The sequence below is a fragment of the Alexandromys fortis genome, unplaced genomic scaffold (genome assembly GCF_014885135.2).
Source record: "Alexandromys fortis isolate MF-2015 unplaced genomic scaffold, M_Fortis_MF-2015_v1.1 scaffold_130, whole genome shotgun sequence".
In the NCBI taxonomy this organism is placed as follows: domain Eukaryota; kingdom Metazoa; phylum Chordata; class Mammalia; order Rodentia; family Cricetidae; genus Alexandromys; species Alexandromys fortis.
The window spans coordinates 3,598,658-3,612,628 of record NW_026068016.1 but is presented as its reverse complement, the minus strand read 5'-3'; the positions used below and the strand labels follow the sequence as shown (position 1 = coordinate 3,612,628).

At 42.9% G+C, this 13,971-nt stretch overlaps 1 protein-coding gene across 1 annotated transcript in view; it reads right to left on the bottom strand.

Moving 5' to 3' along the window:
- Positions 1 to 11,586, bottom strand: part of Tmem260 (transmembrane protein 260) — a 62,719-nt gene extending 51,133 nt beyond the window's left edge. The window contains exons 1-3 of the mRNA XM_050162395.1: positions 11,347 to 11,586; positions 6,978 to 7,009; positions 6,144 to 6,295 (exon numbers count right to left, since the gene is read on the bottom strand). Coding sequence (XP_050018352.1) covers positions 6,144 to 6,295; positions 6,978 to 7,009; positions 11,347 to 11,494 — 332 coding nt within the window. The 5' untranslated portion in view covers positions 11,495 to 11,586. The remainder of the gene's footprint in view (positions 1 to 6,143; positions 6,296 to 6,977; positions 7,010 to 11,346) is intronic.
- Between the last annotated feature and the right edge of the window lie 2,385 nt (positions 11,587 to 13,971).

Below are 13,971 nucleotides of genomic sequence, written 5' to 3'. Positions count from 1 at the left end.
TTGATCAAGACTACTGCGTCTGCTTGCACTAACCACAGACTCTGAAAGGAAAACTGCCACGTGTTTTCATGATTTAAAGCCGTATCAAAGTGGATGGATTTTTAAAGCTTTCAAAAAGGAAAAACTACTAAGAACTAGCACAATTAAATGGAAGGAATAAGATTATGAACAGCATCCATCAATAACTGTAATAAATCAATTCCCATGAGAGTTGATATTACAGGCCAGCAAGATGGTTCAGCAGGTAGAGGCTTGGGGCCAAGCCTGAAGACCCGAGTGTGAGCCCCAGGACCTACATGGTGAAGGGAGAGAACCCTCAAGCTGTTCTCTGACCTCCATAGCCGCACTGTGGCATGTGCATGCCTCCTCGGCCCCACAAAGTGCTTTTCCAGAAACAATCAACTAAAATAAAGCTATACAATAAAGCTATGAAATAAAATCCAAAACAATCCATTTTGTTGCACTTCTCTATCTCATACCTGAATTATCTAGAAAAAGTCTTTGGTGTCCCCACTATCTCGTGTATGTCCTTGGTGTATGTATAGTAACTTGCACAGTGAGAGACCAACCCTCTGAGGTGCTACCAAGTTCGAAACAGTGGCCCAGTTAAATTACAGTTGGTTTTGTTTGCGGTATGTACAAACATGTAAAACCTTGAGATGAACTTGCTACTCGATCTCAACAGTGTACTTGGCATCAGCAGTAGAACTGAAACTCGCTCCAAGAATATTCCAGCACATTACTGTCAAAGGCACAGGCCAAGGCATCTAACTCAACGCCCAGAGTCCTTTTAACCGAAAGTGCAGATGTGGCTTCATTTTCATACTGTTAGACATCACAGTAGGAGGCAAACACAAAACATCCACATAATCACAAGCAACAAAATGAGGGTGTTAAGCTATCCTCATCAGCAACCCCAGGAAGCACGAAAAACAAGAAACTGAAGGTGAAGCAGTTGAAGTACCCAAAGTTGTGAAGTGCATTTTAATCGTCAGTGCGTTCAGGCCGTCATCTGTCTTTATGAGGTGGAGAAGCTGCGAGTCCACGTGAGTCATAAGTTGTCGTTATTTATAATTTTAAGAACTATGCAAATTTATTAGTCCAGCAGTAATAACTGATGACTAGTTCCAATAGCAAGAATCTCGGCAGGAAACAGATTTAGCAATTTAAATGTTTTCTAAGTTTTTGTAATTGAGGAAACTTTTCATAATCTGACATTTGTTAAAACCACTTATTAGAAATTATGCAGCACAGTAGCTGTGGAAATATGAGCTAGCTTCACAATTATGAAGTCAGCCTATGTAGCCCTTGCCTATTGTACATAGTGGCATAAGCCCCACGGCGGCCTATCAGCTAACTGGCAGGCAGGGGGCTGCTCTATTCAAAGTGAGAGATACAAGCTGCAGGGCAAAAACCTGGCAGCTCCCATCTGACCCCACAATCCCCTACTGGTGACAGCTCCAAGCTCCATGGCAAATTAGGCCTTCTCATATTACAATTGGAGAAGACAGATTCCATTAGCAGTATCTGAAATTGAGTGGAGAGCTGCACTGTTATCAGGCTTGACTCATAAGCACTGCTATTAATCAGAGCTATGATAGCATTTATATATTTCAAGCTATCTGCTGCCGCTGTGATATTCTGCTACAAAGGGTTGATGGGACTTAGGAAAGTGAACAATAGAGCTTTCTGGGAAAAGCAGAGTAAATCAAGAAAGTCTATGACTTCCGCACATTCTGAAGGGATTGCGGTTTACATAAATTTTCTCCCAATTGGAGATTGAGCTCTTCCTCATCTTACACATGGGATTTAGTTGTCACTCAATGGTAACAGCTGTGAAAAGGTGAAGCGGCCCACCGCTCAGAATATTGCCTTCGCTTTTAAAGCAATTAACCCATGAACAGGAGGGTACCTGGTGATATCAAAGGGATTAGGCCAGGCAGTGCATTATTAACATCTCCTTGAACTAATTCTAACTCTGACTAGCTGTCAGAGAAGACTCGACAGTCTTAAAAGAGTTCTGCCTTGCTTTTCTCCCTTCAAAATGAAGCGCTGCTATTTGAGCCTAATATGTCCCTCAACTTATAGGAAAATGCAAATGAACCGGGCTCTTAATATGCTTAACCAGCCCGAGTCAATGCAATTTTAATACAAGTATGAGAAAAATATATGATCAATTAACCAGGGATCAAGACAGATATTCCCCTGAATGGCAATGAATGCCTGGTACTTCCCATTCTTCTCCAGCACGGAAGCTCGTGACGACTTGTTACTTATGCACGGTTACTTCGGAAATTAGGAAGCGCTTCCATTATTCTCTCTGGCAATAATCTAAGACACTCTTGAGCTGGAAAATCCAAATGTCCCTTAAGCAGGAGATTCCGCATTCTCCAAGGTATGGCATTTTAATATTTTATTCCTTATTGAGTGGAATCTTAATGGGAGCTGTAAGAACAGCAGACACATTGCTCAGAATAAGCACTTTCAGAACTATAATCAAATTAATTTTTAGCAGTGAATTAACGTTTAGAAACACATAATATAAAAAAGAAAAAAGTCCATGCATAAAACATGGACGCAAAATAACCTGTCGGAAGATGAATTCAAGTGTTATTGCTGCAATTGATGGCAATTTCTCTGTAGCTCTAACACACCACTGATTATAGACACATAGTCTGCACATTTGGCCCGGAGAGATTTGGCTTCCTACCACACAGTGCTAACGGTCCAGAGCAGGGACTTCCAGAATCCCCGAGAATCTGCTTATTTACTGGGTGGTTTGTCGTGATTTCTTTAACAGTGAGTTTTGTTTTCAGTTCTCATTGGGCGCCTAAGAAACACTGGGGCATGGAGAGTTGGAAATCCTCCTCATCCTCATCTTCATCCTCATCCTCATCCTCCCTCGCTGACTTTCAAGGCTATCGAGAATGCACGCCTTACCTTGTACCTCCTCTACCAAATGATACAAGACGTGCCCTCCCCGGAGACTGTAAACAGCTAAACCTTCCTGAGGTACAGCGCTTTTATACGCTGCTGTCAGTGAGCTCTCTCCTCTTTAAGTGACAGCATCACATAGGACATGTGTTTGACGTAGACGGTTGACTGTGACTTTAGCATTCTTCCTGTTCACTACAATGGGATCTAGTTTGATGCTTCCTGGAAGATAACTTTGAAATTCAAATAGTAAGCAAGTAGATGGTATTCATATTTATGATTTAAATTACATACAACTTCTTAAAATTTTATATATAGCAACTATGAATTACCAATAAGAATACTTTAAATTACATATTAACAAATTTAAAAGTGATTTACTTCAATGGCCTTAAATGAAGAATCATTGCTCTTTTAAAACACTAACTTAATTCCAAAGCCTTAACATAAAAATAGCGAGATGAACTGAGTATCATCTCACGGACATGAAAGAGTGGGTCCTCTAACAAACCCAGGCTCTCACCGCCCCAGAGGGAACACTGTTCCAGAGAGCCACACCCTTCCATGTCAGCTCAGGGAGCTGCAGCGCACACTGCTTTCTGTGTGCTAGCTCACTCAGACACTTTCTGCATCAGAGCAAATCAAGTAAAATGGAGTTCCGGCCAACATTAAGAGACTGAGAAAAAAGTATAGTGTTAATGACATCTTACAGCTTTTAAAAGCAAGAGAAGAATACAAGAAAAGTAAAAATTACATAGTAATTGGAAACAACGAATAAGTTGTTCTTTCAATCTAAGTCATGTTTACTGAAAGAAGTTTTTTACATCAACACATTTAAACAGAAATTTGCTTCTGAAACACAATCTTTGTTTAAAAGGTACAGAAGGTCTTTATGTCCACCCCGAGAGCTAAATACAGTGAATGCTATGTGCACATTCCCTGAAAAAGAATTACTCTACTGCACACCAGTCAGCTCCAACCCTACATGTGCAGCAATGCTCTAAGTGATGGGAGAAAGAAAGAACCAAGCTGCTTCAGCACCGAAATGGAAAGATGATTTGGTCTGTAAATGAACAAAGCCATGCAATGTCTCCTAAACAAACTGAGCAAGGAGGCAGCCTGTACAGGAATATATTACCATATGCCAGGGCTGGGAAAGCCACCACTGCCATGGCTGCACGAAGCTCGCCTGCTGCTGGGTTTACATTCACAGAAGAAGGTTTCAGAGGTCAAGTTCAGGTCACACAACAAATGAAATTGTAACAAGCCAGCTGACATTGTATAATGTCTTCTTCCACTCAATCAATAGGCTACTGTTAGTCCTATTACCATAGAGATGGCTTCTCCTTTCTGAAGGGTGTCTATTGTTTGACAAAACAGATTTGCCACTTGAACTGGGCTGTTCCCAAAGGACGTGTACCTTGTCAGTTATTTGTATTGAAAATAATGAAGTAATTTTATATTAAAGTGTGCGTGAGCAATAATGCTGTTAGATTCTTTCTCAGGGAGAAAATAACTTTCCTGAAGTACTATATTAGTAAGACCACGCACATAGCCATTTTAGTAGTATTAGAACTCTGATTCTCAGTGTCAGCCAGTGAGATGATTGCCATCAGTACTGTATGAAGTCAAAGTCACATGCCGATGTGCTCATCTAAAACTCATAATCAAGCACAATCAGCAATAAAACCTATTTTCAAACTGGATAACCAAAGAAAAATTATTGTCTAAAACTATTTGGATTTGAAAGATATTTTTATATGATTTTTAAAAATAGTAGTTCTCTGTGGAATGCCATCAACAATACTGAGAAAATATGAAGTTTTAGATCATCGATGGCCTTACCAGACTCAGAGTGTGCGCACACACAATTCATAGCACTGAAGTGCCTATCTTAAAGTTTCTTGTGAAAACTAATAATTCAAGTCTTCAATATTGAACAGGTTAAGTTCCAAATTTCAACCCAGATATTTAGAAATAAAAAATAAGTTTTTCTCTTAATGGAAACTGGCAGATATTTAGCCACAGAAGATTCAGAAGAAATAGTTTTAATCAAAATTATTTCAAGCTTTTAGAAAAGATATTTATAACAATAAGTAGCCCGGGCAGGACCTTGTTTTTAACACTGACTATTAAAGGATTGACTATCAATGAAAATATGTCAGATTAAATAGAAACACATCGAGTGATAAGGATAAAATTTAGTAAATTATCAAAACTATAATAGTTGATTCTGAATCCTTTCCACAAATAGATTTAAAAGTAAATGTTCGAGTTATTATGTTGGCTTTTCCACTTCTGTAAGTGATTCAAAAGAAGCTTAGAAAGAATTTAAAGGGCAATACTATGACTATTATACCAAAAATGGGAGTTGGCAAAATTAAAATTGGAAATGGAATCTACTCAGATTATACTATATTTACATAATTTATTTTTACTTAAGAAAAGCTTGCAAAAGCTTTTGGATACAGAATTTTGTTTTTCCCATTTTTCTACAAAGTACAGTTTGTATTTTTTGGTGTTATCCTCTTCAGAAATAGGTGTGGACTAAGTTAAGAACAGAGACAGAAACGTCAGAGGCAAAGGAGTTCGCCGATGTCCTAAACCAGTGACCAGTCTACTAAAACCCAGTAGCTTCCAACTAGGACCATCTTCATCACGGAGTCGGTGGATCTAGTGTGTCTTCCTTGCCTAGGGCTACAGCGGGACAACGAGAAACCTCACTGAAGCCACACCTCAAATGTGACAGCCTGCTTTCCTCAAGCATGCAGTTATGTTCATATCTATAATATAATCAGCTCTCACACCATACTGCAAATGTGACCGCCTGGTGTCCATGAGCATACAATGTGCTCGTATTTAGAATATAATCAGGTCTTCAGGATGCTGAGTAATTAAGTGAATTTACCATCTACAAAAGACAAGCTATGTGTCGCTAAGTCAGCCCACCCTCTTCTTTGTAAAAGGACAGTCCTCATTAGTCCTGCCTGACCAGAGAGCTGTGACAACGGACCGGTGACACCTTCACCCCACTGTACAAAGCAGCGCCAACTGTGCAAACATCTGAGGTTTATGAAATTCCCATCATACAGTGATCTAATGTGACTTAGGGAAGCCACTCAAGCAACAGAAGATGTTACAAAAGCATGTAACTGGCCACGAGGAGCCCACATCTCCAATTCTCAAAACTAACTAGTCAACTACTTTACCTGAAAACGGTGAAAAAAAGGAGCGAAGCAGCCACCGCTCCAAATAAGCCACAGAGAAGATTGACGCGGTAGGCAACAGAACCAAACGGGAAGAGTGTGATGGCCAGGCTGGCCACCAGCGTGAACAAAGGATAGCCGGGAGGATGGGCGACCTATGGAGAACAGAAGCGACATGAGCCCTTCTCGTCTGGGAAGACGTGTCACCCTGGCTGTAACACAGTAGCTCTGTTCTCAGGCAAGCATGAGCACTGTGCCCCAGACCAAACGTCTTCTTGTGCCAATACAGCTGTTCTCTTTAGTGGATCGGGTGTGCCTATCACATGGTCCATCACCTAAAGAGAGGGTGACATATCCACTGCCAGTTCTGAAGGAGTCTGTACTTTACTTTGCAGTACATTTGGGTCACTGAAAAGGTTACTGACGGCAGGCAGGTCCCGAAACACTGTCTTGGTGAGAGTGGAAAGACCACACTGCTATCGGATTACCACCACGCTGACAGTTGTAAGGTCTTGACTAAAGGGATCACACACCATAATAAAGTTTATTAAATAATAAACTTATTAAAATTGTTAACCCGATTTATTTTCCACAGCTTATACAAAATTTGGGATGATAATAAGCCAGCTACTGTATATATAGTAAAGGCTTTTGCTTTATAATTTCAGTTAATTGGATTTAAAACTTAAAGTAAATTGTCATGTACTGTACTTATAAGTTACTAAAAACTAGGGCTTGAAAATAAATTAATCTACTTTATTCCATGCTTAATTAAACTTTCTTAATTCCTAAAACTGTTAATGAGAGCATTGATTAAACAATAAAACTAATACTTACTCCAAGCTCATGTGCGGCTGTGATCAGTTCCCCTGTGAAAAAATAATGTAAAACCAATAATTACTATTACAGAATGACACTCCTCCAAAGTTTCCAAAATCCGGATGCTTGCATTGGGGTTTTGCATTAATTTGACTGGATAAAACTGTAAATCTGGGGAGATTTAGCAGCATGAAACAGTCTAAGAGTCCTTTCTCCCTTAGGTCTTATTAACAAACTATCTTCCATAGCTTTAAGTAACTGGTCAGTTTGGAAATACAGGTGAATTCTCACGAAAAAATAATTTTCCTTCCAGAAAACTGTATTTCCTTACAAACATACAGACACATAGACAGAGCACATGTATCATGAATGTGATACACTGTGGTCTCTCCAGAACATGGCCTGGCTTCTAAACATGTAATCACCAAGAGGGGTGACAATGGTTTGGGCCTGGCAGGAGGATTGTCATAAACCCAAGGCTAGTATAGGCAACCTGGTGAGATTGTCCCCTCCTAACAACAACAAAAAAGATGCAGGTGTCTGATAAAATGTGTGCAGAGGTTTGAGGTTTGGACATTGTCAAACGTGCCATGCTACCCGAATGCTGGCATTTGAAACGTAGGTATCTTTAAACAGTCTGCACTGTTTCGGTGCGCTCTCCCACAAGCTAGTGTTTTAAAGAACATCATTCTTGTCTTTGCACGTAGCTCCTCAGTGCTCGCGATTCTTTCTAAGCTTACAGCACAGTAACCCGACATCTGCTTCTGTACCTCGAGCACATCGGTCTGCTGACTCGGCACAGCGGCACAGCACAGTCTGGATTAGGGACTTGTGGTTACTTCTGCTCATTAGGAAAGGCACTAGTGTATGTGTTCTGTTCCTTAACAGATACCAACTCTGCCTTTAATTTCTACTGTCCTAGTTACAAAGTAGACATCCACCTTCCCTGGCCTGGACTACAGCAGGACTTAACGAATCTACTTCGATGTATCTTTGTTCCCAAACTATTCTTGACTGCAATGTCCTTCCCCGAAATTATACAAAATCAGGAAGCTGGGTCCTATCCCTAGTCTATAATTTCCCAATGGCTGCCGTTAGTAATTAAACCCAGCTATCTTAGCAAGAATAAGTGCTTCTCCAGTCAGGCCTGATGGCTTTGAGGTCCCTTGGGCAGCCTTGTTCCCACACTACCTGCGCTCTCCGAATCTGGACACCAGCGTTCCACTGGGTGGCCTTTTTGACACCTCCGTCACTCATCTCACCTGGACCATTTCTCCACCTTCCTTCCCTAAATCTGTCAGGGCCCAGTTCAATTGCCACTTGGGAATAACACCTTCCCTTAAGCACCTCCAGCCCAGCATCCTCTGCCAGTTAGCTACTTCCTCTCCTCCACAGAGCATGCCGGAAACTCTGGCAGCTTCCTACAGAGGAGAATATTCTGGCTAATTGCTTTCATTTCTCTGTCTCACCAATTCTAAAAACATCAGAGTCCTCCCAGGACTCTGCCCAGAAAACACCACCTGTGCCTTCTCTGGCTACCCACAAAGACTCAAACACAAACTAAGCACATACCGCACTGCCATCCTTACTACTCAGAAGCCTTTTTCTCCAGCCAATGACTGTCTCACAGAGGCCCCTAGGGATGACCAAATACTGCTTACTTAGGTCAGTTACTGATATTGGCACCTCAGAAACGAAGTATTTTTCGTATTTTGAACATTTCTTTTAGAGAAATTGTTCAGTCTAAAAAAATGTGTATAACTCTTTCCTTTGTAACTACTCAAAGACAGGATCTTACAGTTTTGCTCTGTGACTTAGCTCTGTGGGACAAAGTATACCTACCGTAGCTCCAGCTTTCAAGGTCACCATTCTCTCCCATCCAGACTGCATCCAAATTACATTTTAACATTAATACCATTCCTCTGCTTCTTGACAATAAACAAATAAATCTGTATTTTTACCCCTGGAATTCTGCCGCTACAAAGACAAATCTGGAATTTAACAAAATTCTATCAATTCTTGGCAATGTTCAATCTTCTGCCACTGTTCAAAATCTATAAAGTATCCACGGTCAAGAGCAAAAGGAATGCTCCTCAGGGAGGGGAGACACAGAGGAGGCAGTGGAGTACTAAACTCAGTACCTTCCAGCCCTTGTCAGTGGCGCTTCCTCCGTTAAATTAAAGGGCCATTTGTATCAGAACAAAACTTCCTGAAGGTTTTCTGACATTACCACCCAAACTTGCCGGGCAATTCTCAGTGTATTCCGGTTTGAGACACACAGCTTTGCTGTCCCAGATGCAAACTAGGCGCAAGCCCAGAGCTGTCTGTAAATGCTTCAAGTGTGCATATGCCCATATATCGCCCATTTTAACATATATAAATCCATCTGTAAGTTAATTCTTTCTCTAAGGATCATGAGAACTATCCGTGGATGAATAACCACACCTAGTAGTGAAATGCCATATAATGTGGTTGTTCCGCCAAGTAAAACTTAAGACACATCAGGAAGAACACATGCTTTATTTGGTTTTGAGATGTGCTCTGTTTATTGGCATAATATATATTTCATAAACATTCAAGTATATTCAACCCAGAAACAACAAGATCAAAGGTAAGCTTAAACAAAATTTCCACATTGGTATATGGTTGAAAATAGCTCACTGATGAGTCTTGAAAATGATCACAAAACATCAGCACATGTAAGAAATCTGCTAACTCTGATGAATACACCACTTTATTCTTTGGGTAACGCATGAAATACAGAATTATGAAAGAAGGCAACAATTTAAAAAGATTATCACTATGTGTGATGGAGAATTTAACAGTACCCCAACATTCTTCTGAGTCAGCATTAAGAGAGAATGTTCTAGAGTCAATGTGCTTAGGGTTTTTGGATGACCCTCACTCACTGTGACTTTGGTTAGCCTTATTTCACTCACCTACAAAAGAAGAGAAGAGCACCTACCTCCTAGTGTGGCTGGAAGGGAAAACCCCTAAAAGGCACTTAGACCGGTGAGTGCACACAGGAAATGCAGTGTTACTACCTGCTCATTCTACGTCCGTGGCTCTGCCAACCATAAGCCGTGCCGATATTCTTCACTGGGTACAGTTATCTAACCTCGAAATAACACTCCAGTACCAAGCCTCTTGCCACCCTGAAACTACTTCACTATTTAATATTAATCTTGGAAAGCTGGTAACTCCATTCCCAAACACAATCCCCAGTAACTGCTCAGTAGAAGCGGAAAGAGGAGACGGCCTGAAAATGGAGCATCAAGGACTCTTCCCGTGGCAGGCAATCTTGAAGCCAGTCCCGGTAATCCCCATCTCCTGGCTTTCTGGCCGTGTAATCCTCTCCCCTTTGAACTGGTCTAGATTTACTGACTCCCTCAAATAAAACAGGGCAGTGGCATAGCACTTCCAGGATTAGGTTTCTAAATGACAGACAGAATGTCAGACAGAACGCTCTATCTCTTCCTTTTGACGGGAATCAGCTATCTTGCGGAGAGAGCCACACAGCAAAGAACTAGACTGAGTTTAGAAGTAGATGCCCCCCAAACAGGGCCAAGAGGTCTGCCACTCGGGCCCACACCATCGTGAGAGAGCTACTGATCCCCAGGCTGGGAGACCATAAATGTATCCCGTTCAGTCACCAAACGTGGGTAAACTTATCAGATAGTGAACTCATGGGTTCTCCAGGAATTGGAATCACTATTGTTACGGCACCATTCTGAAACACAGCTGGTTATTTTGAGGAATTACTGGTCACTTGATCTGACTGTAAAACAAACCAAGAATTTCATTTCTAGACTCAAATATGTAACAATTATGCCCAGTCTTCATTTGTGTGAGACAAGCTTATCTTTTCCCACAGAGGGGTGCTTTAAGCTGAGCTCGGCCCCCCCCTTTTAAGAGTTCCCCTCTTAATAGTCAGGTTCTAACTATCATAACTTCCTGGGAGGCTTTTTCTGATCTTCTTAAGATCCCACTACACACTGCCACTCTAGTGGCACACTTTCTTAGTGCCTCCGAAATCCATCGCCACTAACGATGTAGTTTGTTTAGTAACTCTTCGTGTCCTGTCTAAGTACATTAGAACGCTTTAGCTGTTTGTTCACTACTGTCGGTCTTTTCATCTGTAACACTGTAAGGGCTGAGTAGGTAATATTTACGGACCAAAAAGAAACGGAAAGTAAAAGTGATCAGCGGCAAGTGGACAGGTGTTAAGTTTAATCAGCTGAAAGTCACGGAAGCGGGACAGCTCTAGAACACAAGAGGCCAAAGATCCAGAACCCGAAAGAGGGCAGTTCTGGAACTCGGAACCCTGCGCTGAGCCCCCGCGATGGGGACAGGGGGCTGGGAGGAGCGCGGCCTGCGAGTACTTTACCCGAGTCTCCCCCCGGCAGCGAGCGGGGCAGCGTGACGGTGAACACGGCAGCCACGGCGGCGAACACGGCCACGCTGCCGCGGAGGCCTCCGGAGCGCCGCGGCCCCGCTCGGGCTGCCGGGGCCCCGCCGTCGCCATGGAGACCCATGGGCACGGACGCGGAGCTCGCGGGCAGCACAGCCCGGCCGCGGCTCGGGACGCCCGGCAGAGAGGCGCGCGCAGCCTGCGGCGGCTTCCGGTCTAGCGAGGCGGAGCGGACCACACCTTCGCCCGCCGACGGGGGAGGAGGAAGTGGCGGGTGCGCCCCGGCTCGGCCTAGGAGTTTCCTGGGAGACACCACGCACATGGCACTGTGCTTGTCTCAGTGTGCTGTGAAGTAATGAACCACGGTGGAGCACAATTCCCTACAACAGCTAACCTGGGACGGGCCGACTGCCCCTACGTGGGATCGCTCCCCCCTTCCATACTGACTTGGTCAGTTCCAACAGAGAAGGAAGGGGAGACGAAAATGGCGAGCCAGAAAGCACTGGTCTGCCCCCTATGGCCTGGAGTGGAACTGCACAAAAAAGCCTCCCTAGGAATCAACAAATGCACTACTTGCTATTCCTTTTTATTTTTATTTTTTATTTTTGGACATATTGTTCACAGCTATGTATAACAATTCGACTCATTAAAATTAATGTAAATCCACGTGACGAGTATAATTCACTAATCTTAAGATATTAAAATGTGCTAGCTTTCTTTCTTTCTTATAACATGCTTAAGTTCTGGCCCTAAGAAAAATAATTCTTTATGATAAAAGTGTCTCCTACTTAAATAAAGAGGAATATTCTGGTGGAGACTTGCTCTAAAAGTGGGAAATGAAACGGAGACACCAAGTAAATAATGCAAATGAGTACCAAGAGATGGGCTCTACTGGACGCCACATAGAACACTGCTTGGGACTGAACCTACAGCCTCACGCGTGCCAGGCAGGCACTCTGCCACTGAACTGTCTTCCAAGCCCTTACTAAACATTTTAAGCATACAGTTTGCGTTACTATAGCAATTATTCAGACTGGGATGGAGGAGGGGCAACATCTGTGAAATATGAGCAACAGGAGCAAAGTGTGCCAACTATAGAGCTGGTTGACAGTGCCTGGCCCCGCCTAGCTCAGTCTTTCCTGGTGTTTATAAAACGCTGTATCGCCTGAGCTCCTGGGACATAGGGGTTGTGTGGTGTGCTTTTCAATTACTGCGAGAAAACACTACGACCAAGGAAACCTTTGGTAGAAGCTGTTTATTTGGAATGAGTTTGACATGGCAAGGAGACCTGGCACCAAGCAGCAGCATAGGGGCAAGAGGAGGAAACAGAAAGATTATGTCTTGAATCACTGGCTCTGTATATAAAATATGGCAATTTAAGTTTCAACTCCAAGCGGGAAGCAGTGCAAACTCAAAATGGTGCAAGTCTTTGAACTCTCGGAGCTCTCCTTCAAGGGCTCCTTTTCTAAACCTCCTTCTACAGCATAACCAACTGGGAAGCAAATAGTCAAAGGCTGAAACTCTGGGGGACGTCTCATCTAAACCGCCATCTGTGATACGCTGCCGGGACAACAGCTCTCAGCCATCCCTATATCCCAATATGGGCTGCTTGGTAGCCCTTGTCCCTGTTTGTACAGGGCTGCGATCGCTGTCAACATGGTAACAGAAAGTAACCACCGACCGGTCTTCCGAGATTCCATCCTGAAAGACTGTGTTTTCAGTCTCCGCTCACTCCAGTACTGCTCTTGTTCTTTCCACCAAATCTGTGATGTTAATTGCTCCTTGGAAAGGTCTACATGGCGTCAAAATGAGAACAAAATGAGAACCCCTCCAGCCTTCAGCCAGTGAGCAGTGGACGAAGAAGGCTAGACTCAGGGTTGAGTAAAGTTTGCTGTTTAACTAACACGTTAGGGAGCGTAGCGAAAGCCGAGTTGTCATATCCGATAGCATCACCGTGGCCATGGACCATGCGAAGTAGAAACAGCATCAGGCTGAGAGAAAAGTCACCTCAAAGTAACTCTCCTTTATTCAAAATGCGTAGGCTCTGGGATTCTGGAGAGACGGCTCAGCAGCTAAAACACTTGCCACTCTTGTAGAGGCCCCGTGATGGATTCCCAGTGCCCGCATCAGGCAGCTCACAACTGCCAGTAGCTCCAGCTCCTGGGGCGGGAGCATCCCTGGCCTGCATGGGTATCTGCACTCAAAATCACACCCACACAAAGGTTAAGGCCTGCAAAAACCGCTTAAGATCAGAAGCATTTAATATTTCAGAGGTTTTTTCTTAATTTTTGAAATATTTTTGTAGATTCTACTAGTTGAGTATCCCTAGTTAAAAAAAAAAGTAAAATCCAAAGACTTTTTTTTTTCTTTTACAGAAACCATGCAGCCTAATTTGGCCTCAAACCCGTGACGCTCTTGCCTCAGCATCCTGGACTCTGAGATTAAAAGCTTTCTCCATTATGCCCAGCAGCCAAAACCCAAACTTTTTTTTTATTGTTTTCATTGAACTATACATTTTTCTCCACTCCCTTTCTTCCCTTCCCTCTCCCCTTCTGCGCTCTCCCGTGACCCCCATGCTCCCAGTCTACTCAGGGGATCTTG